This window comes from Helicoverpa armigera, chromosome 25 (assembly GCF_030705265.1).
Source record: "Helicoverpa armigera isolate CAAS_96S chromosome 25, ASM3070526v1, whole genome shotgun sequence".
Lineage (NCBI taxonomy): Eukaryota > Metazoa > Arthropoda > Insecta > Lepidoptera > Noctuidae > Helicoverpa > Helicoverpa armigera.
The window spans coordinates 6,960,554-6,988,283 of NC_087144.1; the positions used below are offsets into that span (position 1 = coordinate 6,960,554).

General features: G+C 40.6%; 2 protein-coding genes and 1 non-coding gene across 3 annotated transcripts; 2 read left to right on the forward strand and 1 right to left on the reverse strand.

Annotated features, from left to right (window-relative positions):
• Nucleotides 1-205: 205 nt before the first annotated feature.
• Nucleotides 206-5,659, reverse strand: LOC110380754 (coiled-coil domain-containing protein 102A). Its single transcript, XM_021340848.3, has 2 exons — nucleotides 5,422-5,659; nucleotides 206-3,953 (listed from the first exon to the last, which is right to left on the reverse strand). Exon 2 carries the CDS (start codon nucleotides 3,929-3,931, stop codon nucleotides 2,798-2,800), a length of 1,134 nt encoding a protein of 377 aa, XP_021196523.1. The 5' UTR covers nucleotides 3,932-3,953; nucleotides 5,422-5,659; the 3' UTR covers nucleotides 206-2,797.
• LOC110380755 (uncharacterized) lies at nucleotides 2,677-6,404 on the forward strand. The gene is made up of 3 exons (XR_007511591.2): nucleotides 2,677-2,792; nucleotides 4,130-4,381; nucleotides 6,181-6,404. It is a non-coding gene; the product is annotated as an uncharacterized LOC110380755 (transcript).
• Nucleotides 6,405-7,206: 802 nt separating this feature from the next.
• Nucleotides 7,207-27,710, forward strand: LOC110380753 (uncharacterized). The gene is given in 10 exon segments (XM_049845753.2): nucleotides 7,207-7,984; nucleotides 13,087-13,261; nucleotides 17,036-17,231; nucleotides 17,663-17,926; nucleotides 18,191-18,468; nucleotides 18,650-19,072; nucleotides 19,174-21,382; nucleotides 22,426-23,538; nucleotides 23,541-23,717; nucleotides 23,789-27,710. Coding segments are annotated over 9 exon segments (4,896 nt in total). The 5' UTR covers nucleotides 7,207-7,984; nucleotide 13,087; the 3' UTR covers nucleotides 23,851-27,710.
• Nucleotides 27,711-27,730: the final 20 nt, after the last annotated feature.

Genomic DNA, 27,730 nt, shown 5'->3' on the forward strand with positions numbered 1-27,730 from the left:
TTGTAAATCAGGGATAGGTATGTCATAAGTGCAAATAATAAATAAACTTTTTAAAGTAAATGTTGTTTCATTTTCATCATCAGCCTATCGCAGTCCACTGCTGGACATAGGCCTCTCCAAGTGCACGCCACTGAGATAGATTTTAGGCTTCTCGCATTCATTTTAATACGCATAAAACTGGATAGTCAAAAAATAAAAAGCCCCATAGTACACGACATTTCTTTATTGATATCTAATAATTAGGTACATTATAATATTTTACTATACAATTTTAATATCGTATTGTAGGACACTTTGTTTGAACTTCATTTCTTAGGCCAATGCAAATTAAAGGTTTTGATACTTTTAATAAACTTGATCATGATTTGAATAATATAAATAGTAGATAAGGGTAAGGGGCATGAAATATTTTCTTTTTCAGTCGAAACTTTCACGTTTTGCAACTTCTATTTGTAAATTAAATATTTGATCATTCTTACACAAATCATGTTATTATGTTTGTCATGAAAATCACATTTTGAAAGTCAACATGTAAATATTATGCCGTAAGGCAAGTAAAGCAAATAAATAACTTAGAAAAATAAACAAAATACGCAGATTAGGCCTTAAAATTAAGCATTGTTAAAATTAGTTTAGCTTTTCTAGTTAATATCGTTTAATACGTGAATGATAGCTATCGAAGAGTTGAATATGCAGCATGTTTTATTCTGTATTTCTCCTGAAATACTGGACCGATATCAATGAAATGTTACTACAAAAATAATAATCTTAGTTGTCACCCAGTTTTCTAATTGTTGTTCATGTTAGAAATAGTAAATCAGAAGCAAGTTATTCTACCCTCCAACAGCTATAATTCAAATGAAGATCGTCAAATCACTTCGATCGTAAGCAATCGAAAAATCCAGAAAAACCATCGCTGTGATAGTTGTGTATAAAGTTTAACGAGCTTAACGTGTAGGTATTTTGGGCCTAGCTACCTTTTGATATTTAAGCAGAATATTTTGGTTCTTACGTACCTACACTTATTTTTTTATTTTTAACCCTTTTATTACCTTTATTAGGTTTTAATAAAGGTAATATTTTTCTAACATCAATTATGCTGCCAGATTATTTAAGGTATTTTTTTTAATAATCAGTTAAGATTACATCCACCTTATTATAAATCGAAGATTTTAGAAGTACCGGCTCTAGTATTAAACTAATAACTTAGTTCGGGACGATGGTTTAAACCTAGTGCTAAAGCTGGTACTTTTTTAAGACCACGTTTTACAATAAGGTGGAAAGTTAATGCTAGGCCTCTGTTAATATTTGAAAGTCGTCCTATATTGTAAAACTAGACTATCACAATGATCAACAAACACTAGAGTATTATGTTTATGTAACACCTATATGATTCTAGTCTTCACATTTCTATTCGTTTAGGGCAAAGGTTACAGTTATTTTAATATTTGATCTGAAATTATGTTTTCCCGCGGTTTTATCCGTGTCCTGTGAGAACTACTGCCCGTACCGGGATAAAATATGGCTTATGTCACTTGGGAAGAAATAAAACCGGTTTAGTAGTTTCGGCACCTTTAGTTAGGGTACAAACAAACAAAAGAATGTTTCCTCTTTATTATATCAGTATAGATAATTATAAGTCTGCAGGTGTGTTACATAAGTATTTGCAATGATGATTTTTTTCCTATATATAGAATATTTGCAAAAAAATATAATATGTATTACTAGTATGCAGTATACTGTAACCTTTACCCAGCATCATCTAATAATTTAGTTTTTCGCTAAAGTTCGCTGTAACCCCGACTTTTCACTTGTAAGTTGCTTCCGAAAAAATAGTAAGTTACCTCCGTAAGTTGTAAGAAGTTCTAAGATAATACTGTAAGCCACTAAGGAATGGGTTTTAAATATAGACAGACATGTGTTGCTGGGGAGTTTGTTGCGCCACTTCTTCTTCCCAGCAAAAACACATAGGAAGTGGTGAAGGGCGGGCGTTTTGGGGACTGTCTTTTGTTTTTGACGTTCGAAAAGTGCTGATTTATCAGCCTAATTTGAATAAACGATTTTGAGTTTGAGTTTGAGATGGAAGTATACGGGGGAGGCCTCTGCAGCGAGACAGCATAGGCTAATAAAAAAAACAAAAGTTATTTACGTAAGCTGCTTACCCTAGCAAAACTTACAAGTGTAAAGGCAGCCTAATGGTGTTTTATAGTAATGAATAATGATGATTGCTCATTCAGATAAATATGTATGATCGCTTTGGAAGGCAATGGAATGATTTAATTTACTTTAAATGCTTTTTAATGCAATATTTTGTGACAATATTTGGCTCTCTAGAAGATACTGTTTTTTAATCTCTACTATAAAATAATTTACCAGATCTATTTTCTTTTATAAGTTGTTACAATAGAGTCCGCAATGCTATATTTATTCGAAAGTCATAATGTTTAATCTAGCTTACATTGGTGAGCCTAGTTTGGCAAAACCGATAATATGGCTTCTTCTAGCCATTTTCCCTGTATCATTTTGAATAGCCATTTGTACCTTAAGCGCTAAGAATATTTAGTACATATTGCAGAATCAGGATTTTCACAGAACCATAAACAACAGTTTCTTTAAATACAACCTCTTTCAACAACTCCGATCTCTAAATTCAAAGAAGAATAAATTACGTATACCACAGACAGCGATCCTAATTCAAATTTGACAGAACTTTGATAGTTCTACTTGCGATTCTTGCTAACTGCAATTTTGTAATTTCAGAGCTTAAAGATCACGTGAAAAGCCGAGAAAAGGTATTTTAACAATTATCACTTCTTTCTACTATCGCTAATTCGTCGTCTTCTCCGGAAGTGTTAGTTTTGGCGTCGAAATGCAGATTGGCTTCGGATGACCCGTTACTGGACTCGTGGGATCTCGGACTCGCACTAGTCTTTCTGACATACAGTATATTTGACTCTAGTCTATTGTGGTCGCTGAAATAAGCGCTCCCGTCCGATATTCGGTTGAGTTTGTGTATCTGTTCCCTCAACTCGCAAACTTGGCTGTACAATTTCTTATTCTCTCTGAGTATCGCTATATTTTCAGTTTCTAGCAACTCCCGCTTGCTCCACTGTATCGTGTTCTCTGATTTCAACCTTTCAATCTCCATTTTCAATTCTGCTGTCTTTTCTTCTAAGACCTGTTTCGCTGCTATTTCGTCCTGCAGCTCATTTTGAAGTCTTTCTACCTCGCTGTGACTCGAATCTGTGGACCCTAAGGTCCGGTCACTGTGAGTTATTTCTGACTTCGTGTTATGCAACTCTGCAGTCAAAGTTTCTATTTTGGATAGAAGGAATGCTTTCTCATCCTTTTCACTTTGGAGATTCTTGCACGTTTCGTCCAAGCGCAGCCTGAGCTCGCTCAATTTATTTGCGAGGACATTGTCTACGTTAGAGAATTTGTGCGAGTCTAAGGAGGCTCTTTGTCGGGCTGACGGTTCACTAGGCGATAGGTACCCTACATTCTTCCGCCTCAGTTCTACCCCGTCTTCGGTAGTAAGATCGCCACCCAGTATCCTGCTCTCTCCTATACTTAAAAGCTTTTCGTTGTCTCTTTTCAATTCGTTTAACTGTTGCTCTAGGTCTGTCTTCTCAGTTTTGGAAGTGGCCAGCTCTTTGGATAGTGTGTCAACTTTGTTTTTTAGCTGTTTTGCTTCCTCGCGCGCCTTGTTCCGTTCGTTGCGGACTTTGCTCCACTTTTCGCGCCAATTTGCCGTACAGTCGGACCACCATCTCATGGTTTTCTCCATCTGCGTGGCCCTAGCCCTCGCTTCATCGAGTTCCCTCTGGTAGAGAGCCTCCTTGGCCTCCCAGTCGGTGTTGGTGTATCGCATACCACCTCCATCGTGGTCTCTGCTCCGCCGGTGGCTGCCTCCGTGCGAGCTTTGGGCCATTTTTCATTTATACTGATAAGTTCTGGGGACAAAAAAATAATTGAATGAGAAATATATAAAGATTTACATTGCGCTTGGACCAAACTACATAATTAAATTCATAAAACACGCAGACAACCTGACAACAGTCAACAAAAACGTTAAGACCAAACAGCAATATGTCCGGTCAGCATTAAGACATATCAACTAAATTTCCAGCAGCATGAATCCGTGCGACCTTCCACCTTGCCCGCCGTGCCCGCCGCCGCCCCCGTACCCTGTGTGCCCGCAAACCTGTCCACCGGGGCCGCCGCCACCACCCAGCCGCTCTAAGCCTACGATGAGAGGGCTACACTGGTCTCAGACGAAACGCAAGATTCTTCAAGCAATCATTGTGTCTGTAGCTGCGGGTGCCTGCGTCTATGTCTTCCTTGGTTCCCGTAGAAGGGAGACCTACAGGGACTTTTATTCGTAAGAATGTTTCGTTTATCAGTAGTAAGAATTATCTAAGGAAGTCTCAAAGTAGCGCCAGTTACAGAAAAGATGAGAAGTAGAAGATTGTGTGTTGTGCTAAGTATGAATGTAGATGGATGGAGAGGAAGAGGAAGACCTAAGAAAGGATGGATGGATTGCCTGAAAGATGACATGAATAGGAAGGGAGTGAGTGTCAGTATGACGAATGACAGGGCAAAATGGAAGAGAATGTCCTATTGCGCCAACCCCAAGTAAAATTGGGAACAGGGCAGGAGAAAGAAGAATAAGGAATATCCACTTTGTTTTTCTTATAGGAGTTTGTAAGATAAACCTATTCCAGTATCTCTGTAAACCTCAAAATATAATTTTCAATTTAGTTGAAAATTATATTAGGCCCTCCTAGCTGATTATCGGCCATTGCGGCTGTTTTCATATAAGGAGAGTTAGCCAACTACCCCGGATAATGTACTCCTTGGAAAGACTGGTTGTCAAAATGCTTATGCTTGTTAAGATAAAGCCAAAATTGTAAGTTGACATTGATGATGGACCAGCGGGATTTCAAATAATGTAAAGTATTCCTTCGTTTCTCTGACAAAAAAAATGTTTATGGCGACTTAGCTATATTTGCAGTGATTATCAACTTTTTTTCTTGTATAATTATTTTTGTTGGGTGGCAAATGTTAGCAGTGCCTACATACATAATTATAATCCAAATACATAGCAATATTCCAATTTATTTAAAACATCAAAAAATGGAGATGTCTCTTTGTCACAAAATAATATTTTTTGATAATGAAATCATTTTTGGATATAACGCTCTTACGTTTACACTGTGTACACTTTGAAGAAATGAAAAAAATATTTGAAATAATCAGAAATCCCAATGACACAGTTCATTTTCCAAAGACATCAACAGCAAACTTTATGACTCATTTTAATTATAAAAGGGAATTATATCGTAATGAGATTTAAACGATTATATATTAATATTTTCATTCATTATAATAAATACTAATGTTCGAATTTCGAATACTTACTGCCATAAGATACCTGTGACTAAGTTAACAAAACACTGCCTATTTTTGTTTATATGCGGACCAAAACTAACTTTCTCATTTATTTATCGCAAGCAGGCAATTGTATTAAAATATTATTCAACATGTCAAATTAACATTTAGACAAAAATAGTATTCGTTATTAATTTATTCTCCAAAATAGGCTTTTAACACTTTGTTCATTCATTTACTTTTTTCGCGATGCGGGATTGCTAGGGTTGCTAACGATAATAAATACGATGACATTAGTTAGAAGTTAGTCGATTCTGCACTCTTACTAATATTTTAATCTTGATAATGAAAAATTGTATTGATGACTTGAGAGGAAAATAATATTATCATTATTAAATGAAACTTAGAACTATATTTGTGACTATTTGACTGTCTCCATACAGTGGAGTCAAATAGTTGAATGGCAAATAATGGTTGCAGTATTTCACGGTGGCACATACTAATCATCATTTTGAAGTTATTAAGCAAATTCCTAATTTGTTTGTCACATCAGAGCAGTAATATGTGATATAGAATAGATGAAGCGTACATATGAAAACTATAGTTTCAAGAAATAGTTTAGGGAAGCATGTGACATAACCCTCTTAAATGATTTCATACATTTGTTGACAAATTAGCGTTCGACGGTAATAAAACCGATTTAGGCATGTGCACTGTGGGTTCTCTATCATATTTCAAAGAAGCAGAATTTTATGTAATATAATAGTAAAATTAAATTAATATTTTCAGAAAAGGAGAATTTGATGAGTGGGCTCATGAAATGGCCATCAAAGGATTGTTTCAAGGGGTGCCTGCGTCTTCTTTGAAAGAATAAGTAGTCGACTTATGAAGACATTCTATCGTTGCCAAAAGTTAATTATATTTAACGAACGTTTGTAGTCTCGTTACTTCTTTTTATTAGTTATTAATTGAGATATACTGAGCAACTTACTAAATAAATATGTTTAATTGTTTTAACGTTTTTTATTGACTTAATATTACGGCAAACTACACACGATGTCCATAGTTAACAAGTATTTAGCTGATATCCTAAGTATCTACATCGGTTCATCTTTTAAGGAGCTACGATGCTACAGCTTGACTTGCATGCTTGTCAAACTTATATCGTCACTTTTGCGCATAGTGGGCAAAAATCTTTCCCCACCACAACCCTTTCTCAGAGTGCAATAAATATAGAAATATACATAGAAAATAAAAAGTATTTTTTCTTTCCTTTTTTGGCTTTGTATAATATAGTTGTTGATAATGTTATTCCAAAATCTGAAAACTTTATCGATATGTTAATTTCGAGAGCATCGCAAGGTATATCTGAAGTCACAGATGAATACGGTAATTATACTTTTATACCAGTTTAATATAAAAATAAAAAATACCCTTACATTTTATTATTTCAAAATATTTAAGTTTTTTTTTTAAACAACAGGAAGTGATTCGTTTCATCACGTTTCATGGCGGCAGCCAATCAGGGAACTCTGTATTATTATAAAAACATGGAGATAACACCATCTACCAATCAAAGAGGGTATATATGTTCTGTGAGCATGAAAGGCTGATGACATGACTTTGAAGCAGCGCAGAAAATTCTGGGAAAACTAAAATAATAAAATATTTATACACCTTACTGATATTTATATATCGCTGAAATTATATAACAATGATTTTAGATTAAAAAAAGGAATCACACAGTTTTTTAAATTAAAAATTAAAAACCAAAAAATGAGAAAAACATACGCTTGTCTAAAGCTACGTCACGTATGTTTGTCTACTGCGAGTCAGTGCGCATGTCAAGTTGAAAATTGCAAATGGCGGCCGTTGTTATTGTTCGTACCGAATTAACTATTTGTAAATTATATACCAATCTTTTTAGCGATTTTTCTAATGGACTGTTATATTGATGCGATGCTTTAACTTCTCATAATTCGGCGCGACACGTTTTATGTACGTTTTTAAGTGTTTTTAGTGTTTTTTTGCTATTTTATGTGTGTCATGCAAATGGGGTAAGCTGGATTTATCGGATGTCGCTTAGGTTGTTTTGGATAGTTTCAATAAGAAAATGGAGTGAAGTTCTGTGACCTAAAGTGTTAAAATGGATACTGCATAAAGTATTTCAACTATCCCTCTAGTATTAGGGTGTAGCGAGAGACGGGAGCGGCTGTAATTTACGTATGTTCCATGCTGTGACTGTTCTCCCCGTACATTTCAAAATGGCTGCTGCTCTTCACGATATATGAGCTTTGCGTCACTGGAATATAATTCAGTGGATTTGATTCGTGATGACATTATAGTGTTTCTAGTCGTGTGATCGTCTGTGAAAAAGCGAAAATAAGTCTTGGACGGTTCCCCGGGTGCACCAGAACCGGGACAGTAGTGGTGTGTCATATGTTTTTGGTGTAAAGTGGACACTGACCATAGGACCGATATTGCTTTGCGTCCGAGCCGGACGGTAATGTTGCGCTTGATTTTCCATCATGATTTGGGACACAAGGGAATAGAAATTGTGTGGAATTGAGCGGAATGTGACATTGTATGAGAGGTGAGTGTATTTTTTAGTTTATTTACATTTCGCGGGGTGTTCTGTAGTGCGATGTTCATTACAAAATGGACACATTGGTGGGTGACAGGACATCGGTCGGCCGGCGAAGACGTGCCCCGTGCGGCGCCCGCCTGAAAACGCCGATTACAGTTACAGCCGAAACCTCGGTGTTGATGTCACAGTATTATATTTTGTAAAGTTGTGTAACATGCCGCCGTGTTGTCGATACGTATCCGAGCTAGCACGCACGCCGACTCCGATGCTTTCTGATGGATATTCAGCTTTAGGTGCTAACCAGAGTGCATATTCAGCTCTGTTATTTACGTCCAATTACCTGTTTTAGTGTTTGCAAATAGTGCAATCTGTCAAATCTGTGTTAAAAGGTTACAAGTCCAGTGAGGCATTGAACAACAACATCTATAGTAGATCTCAGTATACTTCTGTATAGTGATAATATTGTGTCTGCAGAAGGGACAATGAGTAGTAATATTCACTAATTAACAACCAAGTAGAACCATAGACAAAATACATAACCTATTTGTATTAACACATGATGGATTACTGATTATTTGATAAAGATATACAACCTTCTTATATTTAATTTAGGCTAATTTATTTGAACAAGATATTAGAATGTGTGGATGTTATTATAATTTACATTTGCTTTCATTATATTTTGCAAATTTGTTGTGATTTTTGCAAGTTATTTTCTTTAGCTGAAATCATAACAAACATTAGATGCTTTTTATAAAAATATAGAAAATTATTAGTCATTCACTCATTCTATAGTCACAACAAACATCATGAAAATATCAATAGTAATAATATTCAATTAAAATTTTTAATTGCATCAAAAGGATATTAAATTGATAAGAAGTAAGGATTTAACAGGGGTTTAGTTAGCCACATCCTGTAAACTGTCAACTATCAATGTCTGATAAAGGTTTTAGTACCTATCACAAAATTACTAGTAACTAAGAAATTACTCATATCTTTAAAAATTTACACATATTTTGTCACTAATGCTTAGTTGCGGATAAATGATTTATTACTTGAATTAAACTTCATTCATCATCAAAGCTTATGTATGTATTGACAGAGTTATTTATAAATGTACAGGTAACTAAAAAGAGCCACAATAGAGAAATTATATTAATATTAACTATCCAGAATTTCAAAAAATCCAACCTAAGTCTTCATTTTACCTAGGGTAAGAGTTGCCCGGGTAACTGGGTTGAGGAGGTCAGATAGGCAGTCCCTTCCTTTAAAACACTGGTACTTGGGTGCATCTGATTAGACTGGAAGCTGACCTGGGAAAAGGCTAGGCAGATGAGGATGATGATGACATACAAAAATAGATAGATGATGATATGCTCTTTTTGTACACCAATTTTATCAGTTTGATCTTTAAAACTATTTAAAAGTGGTGACCATGGATTATCCATCAAAATACTGTTTAACAAATTGAAAATAATGCCAATTTTGGTCCTTAAAAGTACTTAGGCAGAAATAGAACAATCATAATGCAAAAAAAGTATTTTAATTTGAAAAGAAAGCTTTTTAAATATTTTGTGTTGTATTAACTATTTGGCTTTATACACTAGATTGAATGGTGTTTTTGCTTTCAATATTATTGAAAATAAAAATTAACAAGCTTTTCTAGTGAAGTTAAAAGATAAACTGCTTACTGAAACATAAATACTGATACTTAAATCTTGTGTGAGGAATGAGATAGAATTTAGTATATATCCTTGGCATAATGTTTAAGTAATATTACTTATATCGTAAACTAGCTTCCGCACGTGGTTTCACCCGTGTCCTAATTGAGTTGAGAAGTTTAAGATAATATAAGAAAAATAGTTCTTTTTCGTGTTTGTTGGTAAATGAAGTATAATTTTATTAGCATTTATTTAATTTTATAACAAATATTTTTTTTTTTTTTTCAGTACAAGACCTATGATCATACATTTTTAGAATATCTAGCCAAAAATTACAAAGGTGGCCTTGAAAATTCTTTTTAAAGTAACAAAAGAATCAGCTGATTTCATAAAGATTATTCTGTATCAATTAAACCTTAAATGAGAGAACAATAAGTATTGATAAAATGCTGATATCATCATATTTTATTAAATGCCCGCTATCACAATAATTCTCCGTTACTATTATATTCTTATCACACTATGATGTAAATTGTGATGTCACTAACTTGATATAGTTTATTGGTATAAAAATAACAACAAATTATAACTACTGGAAGATAACTAGCTCACTTGAAAGGAAAAATTGTAATTAAAAACTTTTTCCTTAATTTTTTTTTTTATCAAAATATTTTTAATCAAAAAGGTTAGGTTACTATATTCTAATCTCATTTAATCATAGGAATATAATTTTAAAAATACATTTTACGCGAAAAGGAAGTCTGGGGTAATTAATATTTGTAGATGAGTTATCTTAATAATTGATGGTTTGTTTTATAAAGAACATAAACACAGGTGATTGATGAGGTGTAAAATATCTAAAAAAAAATTATTACATGAGCAAAAACTCCAATTGCCACAGAAAGTTAAGGGAAAGTAGTGTAAGTCTGAACAAATCATGAAATGATGCAATTTTAGTTTTATTCACAACATATAAAAATTATAAGTAGCTTAGGAATTATTATTACTTAGCAAGTTATTACTTATTAAATTCAGCAAGATAGATTTAAAAATGTGTAGGCATAATGAAAATTATTTGTAATTTACATACCTAATTAGCAACAAGTTTTTTATATTTAGATTTTTATATTATTTTGGCTGTTCTACGTAGTTTACCTGGTTTACTTACCGCCCCTAGATTAAAAAGAGCCTATTTTTCATCCATTTCTTCATCCTGCTCTTTCTCAGGCTCTAGATTATCTGTATACCAAATATCTTGTAAATCAGTTTTCACTCAATAGTTTTGGCATTACATACAGAGTTAGTTTCACATTAGTAAGGATTATTAATTAAAATTAAATTCTTCACTAAGTTAATTATAAATTAGTGAGGAACTAAATTAGGTAATGATAATTTAAAATAGCAATGTTATTTTATTTTATAATTTGATTCCATATCATTGTTCTTTTAAGTAGAACAAATAATAATGACCTGTTTTGTCCCTATATTTGTTTGTGGGGAGAGTAACAGGTGGTTTAGGGTTAAGTCAGGTGGATGGGAAAGTCTTCCACCTGCTGAGTAAAATCACATCTATACACTAATAAATAAAGATTAAACATTTTCTGTTTATACCTCTGAAGCTACAGAAACAATTTGCAAAATCATTTCACTGTTAGTAAGCTACACTCTTCCCGAGTAACATAGATAGGCTATATTTTATCCCGGTACGGACAAAAGTTCTCGGGTGAAAACGCGGGAAATTGGCTAGTAGTCTATGAATTATTTCTGAAGACAAATTGAATTTGCATTAATTTGTATAAATCAATACCAATTATTATGACTAAAAGATTATTACGTAATATAGTTGGATGGTTTTAGAAATATTTTTTTAGAGTTCAAGGTTACAGATATGTAAGGATTTTTGAATATCCTTCAGAATCATTAGAATATATTTTTTGAGATTTTTTTATGTAAAAATCTTAATTACACATGATCTTATCACACAAATTGTATACTATAATGTTCAAGTTTTCTTTAATCTTTATTTTTACATTTACTAGTATACTATCTTCCGCCCGCGGTTTCAATGGGCACATGGGTTAAATATTGCGTATTTCTTATTCTGATCCTTAAGCTTAAACCAAGAGAAACATACTGACAAACTCAAGCATTTAAAATGTTATAAAAATACTTCCTACAGAAAAATAATTTATAATAATTAATTATAGAAACAAATAACAACAGTAAATTTTTTTTCTATACATTTTAGCTATAAATGCGGTTCCTTCGGCCGTAAGTGTCGGGTTGCCGCGCGATTCAGTCGTCGCTCAGCCCGCGCGTGTTATATTACGCGGCAAAAACGCCGCGTGTAGATAATGGAATTACGCAACTAGACGCGTGCCGGCTAATGCATGCGCGGCTTTATTACATGCAAAAAATACTCTCCTTTTTTTATTTGTTTATTTATTAATTGTCTTGTAGTTTTGGTAATTGATAGATTTTAGTAAAAGAGCGCTTGTTTTTAAATGGCTTTTATGATACAATTCCGCCTTTTAGAAAGGGATCCAAAGTGATTAAAATGACAGAAAATCATCATCATCCTCCGAGCCTTTTCCCAATCACGTTGGGGTCGGCTTCCAGTCTAACCGGATTCAGCTGAGTACCAGTGCTTTACAAGAAGCGACTGCCTATCTGACCTCCTCAACCCAGTAACCCGGGCAACCCGATACCCCTTGGTTAGACTGGTGTCAGACTTTCTGGCTTCTGACTACCCGTAACGACTGCCAAGGATGTTCACTGACAGCCGGGACCTACAGTTTAACGTGCCATCCGAAACACAGTCAATGGTGTCTAAGATATACTTAGAAAGTACATACAAACTTAGAAAAGTTGCATTGGTACTTGCCTGACCTGGGATCGACCCCGCGCCCTCATACTTGAGGTTGGTCCTTTACCCACTAGGCCACCACGACTTCAGAATGACAGAAAATATATTTTCATATTTTTCTATTTATACTATGTATATTTCTAGATTTGGCCAAATGTAAAACTGGTCTGCATATGCTGGTATGTTATGATTCTTGTTCCCACCATAAGGCAATAGTTTTCTATGAATTAAAAACACACAACACATGTAACAATGCGCTGGTTTAAATATATGCTCATGAGTAATTTGCAAAAAATTATATATTTTTCAAAATAATAAAAAAAATAAGCATTTTAATACTTGTTTAATGTTCTAAAGAATAGCGCCCAAAAAAATACCTATTTTCTTTATTTAGGACTCAACATCTCTTACAATGAAGAATTTTACCTACATGCTTTATGCATGATACTCAGAATTGTTCCTATTTTAATCTGTATCTGTTATATTTAAATATACGAAATATTTTTTAAATACAATGTAATTTCTGTTTTATTTTTTTTGACTCGTTAACTAATAACAAACTCCCACTATCGGCACAGCATGGCAGCGGACAGCGATGGGCTAGGCTCGGCGGGCGGCGGTTCTTGCGGCGTGGTGGTGACATGCGAGGGCGACTTGCGCGACCCGCGTTTCCCTGCGCGCCTGCGCCGGTTGTTGCGCGAGTTGCGCGCTCTGCTCGCCGAGCCGCATCCGCACACGCTCAAAGTTAACAAGGTAATTAGTTATATATTTTTTTAGGTAACAAGACCTCCAAAAAAAAAAGAATACGCCAAGAAGGTTAAGAACGAAATATAAAAGTCAGGCTGAAAATTTAGTTCTATTTGGCAGTCTGCTAATAAGGGGTGTTACATGGTCACAGAGAACGTTTTATTAAATTGGTCATTTAAGAGGAACTTGAGGAGCGCATCTGTTCAGGAGGTAAAGCAGGAGTATCTATAAAAAGGTTTTGCAACATGATATGTTGCAATATTTTTCTGTAACTTATAAAACAGAACTTCCTGCCATTTTTGAACCTTTGCAAAAATTTTGCGTTTTCCTCTCGTGCCAAAGTTCAAGGATGCAACACAAAAAAGCAGTCTATAAACAACGACAAAGTGAGAGATAGAGTTTCTGTTTGTACACAAAACTCGCATGAACTTTGTGTAAGCATCCTAACCACACTTCATGAATGGACCAAACTTTGAATGGACCCAGTGTAAGTGCGATATGTATGGTACAGACACAATTGACGTAGATTTCGCAGTAACTAGATGTCTCTTGATACTTCCCATGTTTCGGAGTAAAAAAGAACACTGTCTAATTAAAACTTTTTAAATGATTCGGCGTCTGAGAGAGATAATTGTAGGAAGACGCGTCATAGAAATATGAATGCTAACAGGACTTATCGTTAATTTTGCTATGATTAAACAATTCAGCAATGATTAAGAGCTAAGAGCAAAGCAGCAATAAAGTCCATTCACACATTTCTACATGGTCAATGAATTAGTATTGCGTTTATTTGTCAATGTTAGTCTTCTGTAGATTTGTCTAAAGTTGTTTTCGTTAGATAGATGACAAAAGCAAATCTCTGCAAGCGAGCGTAGAGTACTCCCATTGCCCATCTTGTGACATCACGTTCCACCTGAGTACAAGGGCTCGTGCATATAACGAAAATGATTTGAGCTTGTCCTGGTACACGTTTCTGCAACATTTTCTTATGTTCAGAATTTTTTAATCTTTAATAAGGAAAACACTTTTTTTTTTCTAAAATATTATAATGATAGACAATTCGTGTAAAACAAATAATCACTAGTTATTTAATTTGTCAATTAATAGAAAAATAAAACCAAAGCTAAATAAATAACAATGTGCAAAACTCACTCCGACTGCCGGTCATCGGAACTTAACCTTTCTAATTAATTCCAATTCAAGATATATTATCATTTCAAAGAATTAGATCTGTCGTCATAACTGTGCCTTGCACCATTCATATCACGTCTTCCTAACCCCATTAAATGTATTAAAACTATTTTATTGCACCATAAAAGTGGACCCTGTTGCACAAATTAGTTTCTGAATAAATTTACCTAGTCAATTTAAGTTATAGCTTGCGGAAATTGTTCTAGAAAATGCCAAAGTTGAACGCAGGAACATATTGAAACACAAAAATATATTCTTTATTAGAGGTTTTCCACGTTTTCGCCCGTAACCTGAGGGAACCACTTCGCACTTAGCTTTCTTGATACATTTGGGCTATCTAACACAGATTTTGTCCCAAGCAGTGCTGGACGCACTTGAGAATAGAGCAATTTTCAAAATGAAGGGATTTTTACTTACTTTTTTTTTGTAATATTAATACGTTGTTTTAAAGCAGGATTCAGGTTTAAATTGGCGTACGATTTTCCCAGATCGTAAAAGCTAAGTTTGCCGTGCCATTTGGGTGGGCCAACCAATCAGCTACAAAAATTTTATGGGCCAATATACCCGTTAGTTTCTCCTGTCGTAACGATACTTCCTAGTTGACTAATGCGTTTCTTTTTATATCTAGTTTATTGGTTTATCCTCTATTGTTATGTTAATAGCAGTTTGAAGAGGCCCGCTGAATGTGTTTATAAAAAGTTTTTGTGTCAAAATGTTTTATGATCAAAATTTAGGCTGTTATATGGGGAAAATTATTACTTCTAGTAGAAATTGAGAAATGATTAAAAACTTTTCCGACAGGTACGAGCTTACGACAGTCATTTGTTTTGGTTTTAAAACCGAGCGCATAATCCGCTGGCGCGAAATCGCTTTCGGTAGGTCTAGCTAGGTAAAACCCGAGGTAGGTCTTCGCTTTAGTATAAACTTTAGCCGTCTTACCACAAAAACTTTTAAACGTCAGTTTATGCCTTGTCTAAAAAAATGACAAATTATGACGTTGACATATGGTTCATTTTGCAGCCAAAATTTTATTAGACAAGTGTAAAACAGGGTTTAAAGTTTTTGTAGTAAGGCCCAGAAAATTCAGTATTAAGTTTTGCGAGTCTTGAACTGTGTGTCTGGGTCTAAAACTTGTTCAATAAATAATATCTTTGTCGTTTCGGAAGTGTCGTAATCAATTAGTATTTCTAATAATCTTGTGATTTATGTGCAGTAATCTTGTAATTGCTATTTAATTTTCGTACAGAATTTATATTCTTCGATTTTGTATTTAATTAATTGAGCAGTTTCTATAGTGTTTATAATTTTACTCAGTCTGCAAGAACAGAAAGCAAGCTATAATACCCACGGCCCCTTTGCCCCTTATTTATAGTCGGTCCTGACTGCTACCTTTATTTAATTTACTATGATAAACTAGTTCCCCATCCCTATAAGCCTTCGAGATTCTCCACTTTAAATACAATTCTTCCATGTTCTCTTTGCTCTATGTATTCTGTCAACTTTAGAAGTCCAAGTTATTTAACGAGAAATCCGAGACTCCGTTATAGTTATCGGCACGGATAATGAGCCCTCGGCGGAAGAGTGGGGATCGCTTTGCGCACCGTACACTTAAGGCAATAAACCAATAAATCACTTCTGCGCAGGTGAAGGTCAAGGCTCAATATCCTTGCCGATGATTATAAGACATTTTCTCCTGACATTCTCATCTGTTTTAGACCTGCTGGTATAGCTACTTGCTCGTTTACCAGGGTCTGCCCAACAGACAAAATGAAGAATGCACGACTTTAGAGGAGCAAAGGAGATGGCCAAAAAAACACCCAGAGTCGACAGGAACTTCATATGTATGATTGGATTCAGTATAATTTGTGGATTTTAAAAAGTATTTCAAATCATCTAAAAACCATGGGGTTCTCTTTTTACAACGTTTTTTCGACCAAGATTTTAGTTCACAAAAAAGTTTACTTTTACTGTTTGATGTTCATAAGAAATTGAATGCAGACTCGTGATTGGACCGTTTTGCATTGCTAGCTAAGTTATTTGTGGTTATTTGTTATATTTCAATTTGTTATATTATTGACAATGTCACATGGCGCGATTTTCAAAGACAATTTCTGAAAAAACGTTTCATAGCCAGTTGTGAAGGTTGCATATAACTGCGAAACCTCTTCACGGAGGTAAGGTCGGTGTTAATCGTATCTGGAGTGGGGAAATACAAGACCTTTTAATCACCAGGCCAACTCTGAAACTATGGGGTTATTACTATTGGCTTGTATAATGTTAGTTTACTTTGCTTTTTTATGTGCCTTGATGTTAATAATCTTTAAAATAAACATAAATTCAACATAACCTATTTTTGCGATAATATGAAATAGCTCCTATACCCCATGGATTTCAGGCTGGATTTTTTGGCACCATCAAAGGTCTATCATAAGGAACCTATTGGTAACCATTTCATTGCTGTCGATTCTGGGTTTTTTTTCTATGAAAATTTGGCCATCTCCTTTCTAGGAACTCCGAAACTCCGTTAAGACATTTCCTCCGCATTCTATTCTGTCTTCGCATTTTGGTACAACATGACGTTTTTTCCAGGTGGAGCCTTGGAACTCTGTGCGCGTAACGCTGTCGGTGCCGCGAGCAGCAGCCGCGCGGTTGCGTGCGCTCGCGGCGGCGGGCGCTCCGCAACTGAGGGCGCTCGGCATACTCTCGGTACAGCTGGATGGTGATGCCGCCGTGTCGCTGCGGCTGCAGCACGGAGCCGAGCTTAGGATTAACACCGATCCTGATGGTGAGTGATAATGTAGCCAGATAGTATGCTAAATAGGGGGGCCGGGAGAAGTGGACCCTAACTTAGTTGGGAAAAGACTGGGTAGATGATGAAGGGGATCTGTTGTGTGATAGAAGGTATAAAACCCCCACTGAAAGTCTTATACTTTCTTCATTAGGCTATGAATAGTAAGTTATCTAGTCACCGTTGACTCAAACATTAGTTTGCCACTCCTTACTGCAGAAATGAGGTATGGATGAGTAGTTTAATTATGTCCAAGAGCATACTAGTAGCAGCAGTTTTGATTTGCCTTAGGGAAATATTTTGAAGAATAATACTCAGCAACCAGAATTTTAGCTCCTATATGTTGATTTTAATTAGAAGTCGCAAAAATACATTTCTGCCTTCAGAAGAATGGGCAAAGGTAGTAATAAGTTCCCATTGCATTATAGACGCGAGTACATCAAGATCGCAGCCGAACGCGGAGCTGCTGGCGGGCCTGGGCGGGCTGGGCCGCATGCTGGGCGAGGCGGAGGCGGGCGCCAGTGCCGACACGCCCGCCCCCGCCCCCGACAGCTTCAAGTCCCCCAACACCGTCTGCCCCATGGACGGCAAGATCCCCCATAACATTCCCACGCACTCCGCCGACCGCTGCGAGTTCCCCTTCGGCAGCATGACGCAGGCGAGGGTTATACATCGCAAGGAGAATACTTTAGGTGAGTTGGACACCCTGTCCCTTATCCCCGGACTCAGGGGCATTTTAATGGTTACTTAAGCCATTCCTTAGTGAAGGATTTCTTTGACTATCCGTCACTAAGAAGTGACTTAATCAATAATGTCTCTACTACGGGCTACTGACTAATGCGGGGATCAGATCTGTAAGCTTTATATTTTTTATCTAGCATTTATAAGGTTCTCCAAGATTGCGTGTTTATATTGCAATAATCATTTTCATCATAAACTTTTTCCTAACATTCCAGGTTTAAGCGGTCCCCCAGCTAGCATAAGGCCGCAAGCGGACGGGCCGTTCGCGCGGCCGTCCACTTCGGCGTTCCCTGGCCCTCCGCCGCCTTACCCCGCGGCTTCCCCGCAGCCGCCCTCCGCCCCCGCCACCCCCGGGCCGCCGGCCACGCCCCCCACGGTCGCCATGTCCTCCCCGCTACTCGTCAACCTGCTGCAGAACGACGCGCCCGCGCCGTCACCCCGCCCCAAGCCGCCGCAACATCCCGCCAAGCTGGATAGGCTAGAAGATGGACAGGTATGTCTTTATGGTGTCGGTAAATTATGTAATGATATTAGTGATTGTTCCACGATGCCTTTAGTTATGTAATTACTTTTTCAATATTGAAATTATAATAGTGGGGTTCAATTTCTTTAAGTATGATTAGTGTGTGTGCAAATGAATGTTTTAACTGAAGATATTTTATCTCAATCTGCAGGTGGAATTAGCAGTGGGTCGACCACCGTTCGCGGAGTACCGCACACCACGCACTCCCGCGCCCATGGCGGCGCCCGTGCGCTCCCCCCTCCCCGCGCCCTGCACGCCCCCCGCCTCCCCCGCGCCGCGCCCCGCCCCGCGCCCGCCCGCCTTCGTGCGCCGCCCCGCCCCGCCCGCGCCGCCGGCTCCTCCCCCCCGGCCACAACCTCCCCAGCCCGCGTACCGAGTACAGATGGCCGGCGGAGGCCGCCCGGGATACACGGCCACGTTCCCCGCGCCGCCGCCGTACAGGCAGCAGCTGACGCGGCCGCTGCGACCGCCGCCGCAGGTGGCTCAGCACTCGAGGGTTACGCCTGAAGACCTACAGGCGTTACTACCGCCCCCTACGGCCTCCATGGATCAGAAGACGCAGTCTAGTTTCCAGGTTTGTTGAAGTTCTACATGTTTATTAATTCAATGATCAAATCAGTACCAATTTATATAGTTTATAAGTAATATATTTACATTGCTGTGTTGTGTTTCCAGGAGTTCCAGAGGTATCAGCAGCAATACATAGCGAAGCAGCGGGCAGCATCCCGAGCGAGTTCGCAACCCGACTGGAACGAGCCGTACCGGGACTCGCTGTCGTTACTGGACCTACCTGACAGTGACCTGGAACACCTCATGCCGACGCTTGGCGACGACCTCAACCTCGACGAGAGCGCGTTCTCCGCCATCTCGGAGCTGGACGCCAGCGCCAAGCTCGACATGCTGCTGTCGGGCAACAACGCCAACAACAACACGCCCGACTCCGTGCTCCAGGACATCACCGGGGACCAGTACTCGACCGCCGGCTACGAGCCGCAACAACGCCACGACGTGCCTTCTAAGTCTGAGTTCGAGGGACCGGACGCCTTCATGCCGCCGCCGCCCGTGCCGCACCACTCCAACAAGTTCCGGCGGCTCGAGCCCGACGCCGAGCACGCCCCGCTCGCCTCGCCGCCCGCCGCGCTGCCGCCCGCCGACCTCCCGCCCGGCGCCGCGCAGCCGCAGCCCAACGCGCAGTACGCGGCGATGCCCCTGCCCAACTCCGCGCCGCACCTGCAGAATGCCATGCGGGCGACGCAACATCCGCCCAACGCCGCGCAACAACAGGCAAACGCCGCGCAACATCCGCCCAACGCAGTCCTACACACGCAGAATGCCGCGCAACATCAGAATGCGTCGCCGGCCTTCAAGTCGCCACCCTCCAGCGCCAGCCAGGCGATGCCTCCTCCCCTCAAGCTGCCCATACGAGCCACCACCTCCGTGGCCACCGCTACTGTCGGCTCGCAAGCCTCGGCGCAGGAAATCGAGGAACAGAGCAAGCAATACCTTATCAAAACCCTCATGAGGGACGATGACGTACCGCCTCCGAAAGAACAGGAGAAGAAAGTCGAAGAGGTGACGGTCGCCAACTGCGAAGTAAAAGAAGGCACGGTAGAAGCCGCGCCCGAGATGTTCGGCATCGCCAAGTCGACCACAGACGAGGACACGCGGAGAGCTGACGACGAGCTGAGGATGAGAAATAAGCTCGCCAAGAAAGAGCGAGACGACAAACTCGCGCAGAAAGGCGGGAAGCCGCGAACTGTCGGCGCCAAAGAGAAGCCCGCCACGCTCAAGGACAAGATAGTCCGCGACAACAAGTCCACCAAAGTTGCCTTAGCGCGGCCGCCGCCGCTCAAGCTGCCCGCGCCCAGCCTCGACGCGCCCAAGTCGCCGCAGACTGAGAAGGAGTCCATCAAGCTGAGGCTCAAGCTCGACAAGAACGAGCCAGTCGTGCAGACGGTATATAAGGCGGACATCAGCTTCGTCAACCAACAGAAGGGCGACAAGCCCACTGACGGTGAACTCAGGGTTCCACCTCTGCATATAAGTCTACGAGGTCGGAATTCCGCCGTCATAAAGAATTCTAAAAAAGAAAAGAAAAAGTTCGGGCCCGGCGACCTACATACGAAGAAGATTAAAATCAGGAAATCTTCCGAATCGGATGACAAGTCACATCGGAGGGACTCCGACGAATCGATCGCCTCAAAATCTAGTGAAAGCACTGAGAACAAGACTGATGATGAGTATTTAAACGCGAAAGGCATTAAGCTCAACAATCACTACGAAACCGATGGCGTTAAAACTGAAATAACTGGCGACAACAACGTTGTGTATAGGATGAAAACTATATCCAAGAACGCCCACATAGTCACCAAGTCGCACGACTATAAACTCAATAACAAAGTGCCCAGCTTAGATCCCAAAGTCAAAAAGAAACTAAAAATACTCAGCGACAGCGGCAAATCGTCGGACAAGGAGCGAGACAAAGAATGGAGGAACGACACGTTAGACAAGGAAGGGAAATACGCTCAAAACGAGGGCTACAGAGAGCCCAACAACCACGAGGCGAAGAAAAAGTTACCTACTCCTAAAGCGGACTTGAAATGTGATAGTGTGAAGTCAGAGGGGAAAACAGTGCAATCAGACGTTGATAGTGAATGTAAAACCGGTGCTAGTGAGTTGGACAGTAGGTTGGTGAAGTGTCAAAAGGACCTCGAGTGGACGCTAAGCGGCGACGTGCCCAACAGCCCGCACTTCGCGGACTCGCGGCACGTTGCCGAAGACGACAATAACTTGAAACGGACAGTCGCCGAAAGTGCTATTACCTCACCCAACGGCCTGCTCGCCTCCGACAAGAAGAGGAAGCTCAGCCACAGTTCCTGTACAGGTGAGGCCGCTTCATTCACTCATAACACATTCTTACATAACTACACTCATATAGCGCCAAACGAGGAACAATCTCACTGTCGCACCGTATTCCCGTACTGTAAGATAGTCGATTGTTCCTGTTTGGTGTTGTTTAATGTATGTGGGTTGGTTCATGACTTACGGCTCGGCCAATAACCTTAGGCTTAGCGGCTAGCGGCGCGGTGACAGCGGGCGGCGCGGCGTGCATGCATTCCGTGCAGTAGCGGACCGGCCGACGCGCCCACATCACATAGCTTTATCGAAAGTGGCTCTTCATTGTCGCAAACGCAGTTTGTATTCTATGCACCATATTTTGTTTACAAAACACAAATTCAATAAGTATGGCAAATTATGTAATGTTCATTTAATTTTGTACGTTTATTGGCGAATGTTTGGAATTCGTTTAATTTTGTCTGATTAGGCGCCGCCCTCTGAACCGGCCACTATCGTGCTACGTACAGTCAGATGCAAGAGCATGTATGTTTGTGTTGAAATTCAACAACGATTGTCTAAAAATATCCAATACTTTAGCAATATTTCAGAGTAATGCATGCATATTGAACGATAGAATCGTTAGTGAATTTCACCGAATGCATACATGTTGTTGCAACTGGGTGTACCGCGTGCATTCGCCGCTCACTGCGCCGCTCGAGGCTCGCTTCATACCTTCGTTCTCGCCGCACCGCGCTAACATCACTCTAGCGTCGTGGCCGCTGTAGCTAACGAGCAGAAATCATTCAATCTCTGTCATTGTTCATCAAGTACTAGTCGTAAAAGTTAACCTGTCAAAATAAAATAAAAAAACGTAAATAGTATTTTGACGATCGCTAGAGCCGCGTAGGTCAGTAGAGAACAGTTCATGCACCTATTTAGTTCACGTTGTGTATCGTGTGTTCATCATCGCAGCATTCAATGTTTAGTGTGCAACTTTCTCATTTTCAAAACGTAATCAGCATGTTGTAAGTACAGTTAAACATAGGCACTCCGTTTACATTTTTGGTCATAGAGTGTGTTGTATTCCAGAGCCGCCGGGGTCTACGAACGTGGGCACGATACCGACGCGAGGCGCCGAGTCGCCGCCCGCGTCCCCGCGCCGCAAGGACCGGCCCAAGGACAAGTCCTACTGCAAGCTGGTGGCGGAGCGAGCCCGCCCCGACGCCGACAAGTTCGGCAGCCGCTCGCCCGCCAGCCAGGCGCAGGGCGAGGACTCGGGCATCGAGTCCATGGACGCGCTGTCCGAGAAGTCGCCCAACCAGGCGTCGCAGTCGCCGCCCGGGCCCGCGCGCAAGGAGCGGCTCGACATGCCGCGCTCCACCTCGCCCGCCTCCGTGCAGCGCATCATCGGCGTGCTGGAGCCGCGCTACCCGCCCGAGCCCGCCTACCCGCCCGCGCCGCACATCCGCGACCTGGGCGACATCGAGGCCGAGCTCGCCAAGATGCACGCCGACGTCAACGGCGAGCGCGAGCCGCCCGCGCCGCCCGCGCCGCCCGCGCCGCCGCCGCCGCCCGACACCCGGCCCGACGCGCCGCCCGACAAGCTGGGCGACTTCGACCCGCCGCCCAGCCGCGTGTCGCCGCCGCTCTACACCTACTCCAACCAGGAGAAGCTGGCGCCGCCCGACGAGGTCAAGGACGAGCGTCCCGACCGGCCGGAGAACGGCGACGCCTGCGCCGACCGCGCCGAGCCTGACGATACGCGGGAGCCCAAGCTCGAGAGGCTACCGCTGAAGGCGGACTTCCCCGACAAGAGCCTACTGGAGCAGCTGCTCATCGAGATCCCCACGCCGGACTACACGGGCAAGCGGCCCGAGTCGCCCTCGCCCTCGGCGCTGGAGCGCGTGGCGCGCAGCAGCGTCCGCACGCGCTCCAGCAGCAAGCTCAGCTCCCCGCCGAGCCGCCGCGCCTGTCGCCCGCCGCCGACCCCGCGCCGCCCGCCCGCCCCGCGCGCCGCCGCCGCCAAGCGCCGGCGCCGCGAGTCCGAGTCCTCCGGCGCCTCCACGCTCAGCGCCGACGACGACCGCCCCAAGAAGAAGCCGCGCCGCGTGCGCGCGCCCGCGCCCGCCGCCCGCCCGCCCGCCCGGCGCAAGGACTCCGACAGCGACAGCGACGAGCCGCTCATCTGCAAGGTGCGCGGCAGGGCGCGCCGGGCCGCGCCCGCCGCGCGACCCGGTCGGCACGCGCCGCTCCGTGCGCCACGGGCCCCGGGCCCCGCGCGCCACGCGCCCGCGGCGCCGCGCCAGCCGCCGGGCCCCGCGCCGCCCGCGCCCCCGCGCCGCCGCAGCCCGCGCCCGTGCGCCGCAAGACCCGCAGCGCCGGTGAGTCCCGCGTCCTAGCTGACTGATCCCATCCGCTCGGCGTGTGCTGACGATCTCTGTTTGGTGCGCAGTGGGCGAGGGCGCAGGCGCGGCGGCCGGCGTGCGGCGGCGCCGGGCCTCCAAGGACAAGTGACGGCGGCGCCGCGCGGAGCCGCGCGAGCCCCGCGACCCCGGCGTGAGCGAGTCCGCCGAGCCCCGCCAGCCGGAGCCGGAGGCGCGGCCGCCCAGCGAGCCGCGGCCGCCCGGCGACGCGTAGGCGCCGCGCCGCACCGCACATATACACTAGTACAATCTGTGACACGAACTGTTCACCACGTACGTATGACGTCGCGGCCGCCACTAGAGACATTACGAAACTTTGGTTTGTACCAGTATGGGTCACGATTATAATAACATATTTAAAATTAACTAAATTGTAATATACGTTGCGAGTTGAAAATTAATCCGAAGTGATTTCCACTAATCCGCGATTGGTAATTGTTCATTTGAATGAATCTCAATTAATTAAATCGATTGTGAATTAACACCAGTGTGGAGACTAGTAAAATTGCAATACTAACATTTGAGAAATACTGTGTTGATATTTAACAAAATATTACATGAAATTGTGTGTTTATGTGTATTTATGAATTCGGATGTATCGTCGGCTGCTATTTGTTAGGGCTCCCGTGCTAGTGGCGACTGCTAACTATATTTAGAATTATAACAAAATCGGTTCTAATGTGAACGTTATATTTTCAATTCAACTTAAAAGGTATGGACAATGAATAATTTTAATCTTATAATGACAATTTTATTGCATGTTATATTGAATAATTATTTATTTATTTACCGTTCGTGGTCGCCACTAGTATGATGTCTTCCGTCACTGCAGGTCGGGAATAGAAATGGATTTAGTGAAATTTATTTTAGAATAGATCCAATTTATTTTTAATTAACGCTTATATTATTTAATGTTCACACGAAATCAGAACATTTCCTAAGCGTAACTCCACCAAAAACAGAAGAAAGAAATGACTTGTTAAAAAACATTTCAAATTATCATTTTTATTGAATTTGTTATCTTTTGTCGATAATCCATAACGATGAAAAAGATGAAATCTATTCTAAAATGGATTTCCCCTAAATCCGTCCTGCAGAGCTAATCTATTGATATTCATTATCGATTGCGAAACGTAAAGTCGATAACGCCGGACCCAATCAAATGCTGGCAGTCACACTGTTGGTATATTTATTTTTAGTGAACAAATGTTACCATTCACTATAAACACTCGACCTTTTTGTTCTTTTAAGTGTAAGTTTATTTCTATCGAGTAATTTTAAGAGTGTTTGTCTTTAAGTATGGAAGCTAACGCCGGCTTCAACACTGCAATTAGTCGAGTTTTATCAATAAATACATGTTGTAGTTAATACAGAATTTAGTAACCATAGGTACATAGTGATGTTGTTGAGTCGACTGATCGCAGCGCTGAGGCGGGCGCGGGCGGGAACTCGGAACGTTGCCACTGAGCAAGACTCGTCGAGTTTGCGTCGTGGAGAGCCTTAGTTTACTAGTGAATAGATGTGTATCATTATTGTACAAAATGCACTCGACATATAGGCACATTGTTATAATAGTATAAATACCCGAGAGATATAAAGAGAATGAAATAAATGCATAAAGTTAAATATTTTCATACGTTTTTGCACGTAATTTCGTGACGTCGATTCGGTGACGTGAACGCAGCGTTGTAGTTTTTATAATGTTTTGGCGGGAGGGCGGCGTCTTTTATTTGTAATATAAATATGAAAAATTGACCAAGATTACATCGGTTTTCGGCAGATATTTGAAATTGCTGAATATTAGATGATAGGTTCAATTCAAGATGGCGGCGGCGCTCTCCCGCACAAAACGCTGGCCGCTATTACGATGTAACGTTAGCGTTTTTATATTTAAGAGAATTCACGACCAATAATTGTAATTAAATGTGGAACTTGATAATTTCTTAGTGAATGAGATAATAATCGCGACTGAATGTTTTAACAGTTTGTCTGTTCGGGCTTCCAGTAAAACTAAAATTTTATTTTGACGCCCCATTTATTTCGTTACCTCCAGTTATATCGACCTATGTTCCCACCATCGATTCAATCATTTAATCCGAATATTTAACACCAAAACCCATAGATAATGTACCAGTGAATCTTAGCTTCTATTTCGCACTAAGCATAGTCCATTATTGAATGAATTTAGTTTTCTAACGCCCAAGTTCACCGACAGCGTAAATGTCAGTTTTCTTAAAACAACTGTTAAACTTTCATAAGAAATATTTGTTTTAAGAAAAACGATCGTCTATAATGTCGGCGAACTTGGGCTTAATTAGGCGTTAGTGTTTTATATGACAGTTGTTGAACACTCACAGTTAGGAACGTTATCTTTCGAAGTCGCTCGCCTTAATGTTCATCATTGACATAAACGATTGGTTGTACTAAATTGAACCTTGCAATAAACTATTTGCGGACAAAATCATTATTAACAAAACTTAATAAAATGGTGGACAAGACATGGGGTGTCCCACAGATCTATTTAATGAATATTTGTCGGGTACGCGGCGGTAGATCGACACTTCTGAAGGCGTTTCGTGTAGACAGACTCGTTTCGTTCCTGTCTCTAGGGATACAAACCCAAAGCAATAATATTTGGATGTGACGTTTTATTTAAAAGCACATTTTAGACAGCTTTTACACTATTAGCTTAGAAGCCGTACATTTCAGTATTTTATAATTTGTCCCGACGTATGTTCGTTTGTTCCCCTACCCTTCGATGATGTTCAATGTTAGTCGGACAGTGATAGTGCTACAATACATAACGTGTATAGTAAGTACCTAGAATATAATGAGAAAATATTTTAATAATTAGTAATGAATTTATTGCCTGAATAAATTGTGCCCTATAACTGTGTGCCGTGGTAATGTGTCTGTTAATGAAAATATTAGTGTATAGAGCGAGATGCGGCTAGTCTGACAGCTGGACGGCGGAACTGTTTCTAAACGTTTGTTTTCTTAAATTATTCATTACTGTATCGGTCCGGCCGATGTACAATCTCTTGTAAATTTTTATGTATAGATGGGGATATTAATATATGTTACGTTTTAAGTACTTGTTTTCTTTTTAAAATCATATTTAGTTTGGGGAGTAGCGTATGTAAATAGACGTGGAGACTAGCGTATCGTTCCTGAGTGGACCGACTCCTGTAGACATGCAAAAGCCTTATACTGTAATATAAAAGTATGACTTGCAAGCTTGTACCATATAATTATAGTGAATGAACTCTCAAATAGCTGTGTATATTGGGTGTATAGTTATCATTTTAGTTTATTTTGTTTTGTTTTTATTTTCGACTAATGATAGTAATTTATGCCGATAAATAAATATCTATATTGTACGTTTATATATCTACAATGAAGAAAGAGAAATACAAATAGTTTTAATAACACTTATAAATATAGTTTAGGGGTTACACCACATGAGAGTAGGTTATAGTTTTGTTTACATTCTATGGAACTTGTAAATACATGCAGAAATAGTAAAATGAAAGAATTGATACAATAAAGTTAACTTTATGTTATTTGTAATATTTTTTCTAGTTCGCGTTGGGCGGCAAGCGCCGCGGGGAATCAATTTAGGACAATGATAAACGATGCCTGTAATTATTTTTTGTTGCTGGCAATTTTATGAAGTTCAGTTTTATATTGTGCATTATTTTCTCTGTAAGTTGCTTTCACTGTCGTTTCTAGATTATTTTTAAAAATCATATAATTATTATATTGATAAAAAGTACGATGAGTCAAGCTGATCTATCATCATATTATTACGATTGAAGAAATTATATTGATAAAAGTACGATTGAGTCATGCTGATTTATCATATTATTACGAATGAAGAAATAAGGAATATTATTGTTCTGCTATTATTAAATTTGTAAAGTTAGTTTATTAATAAATGAATAAAAAATACTTTGTGGTTTTAATTGTGG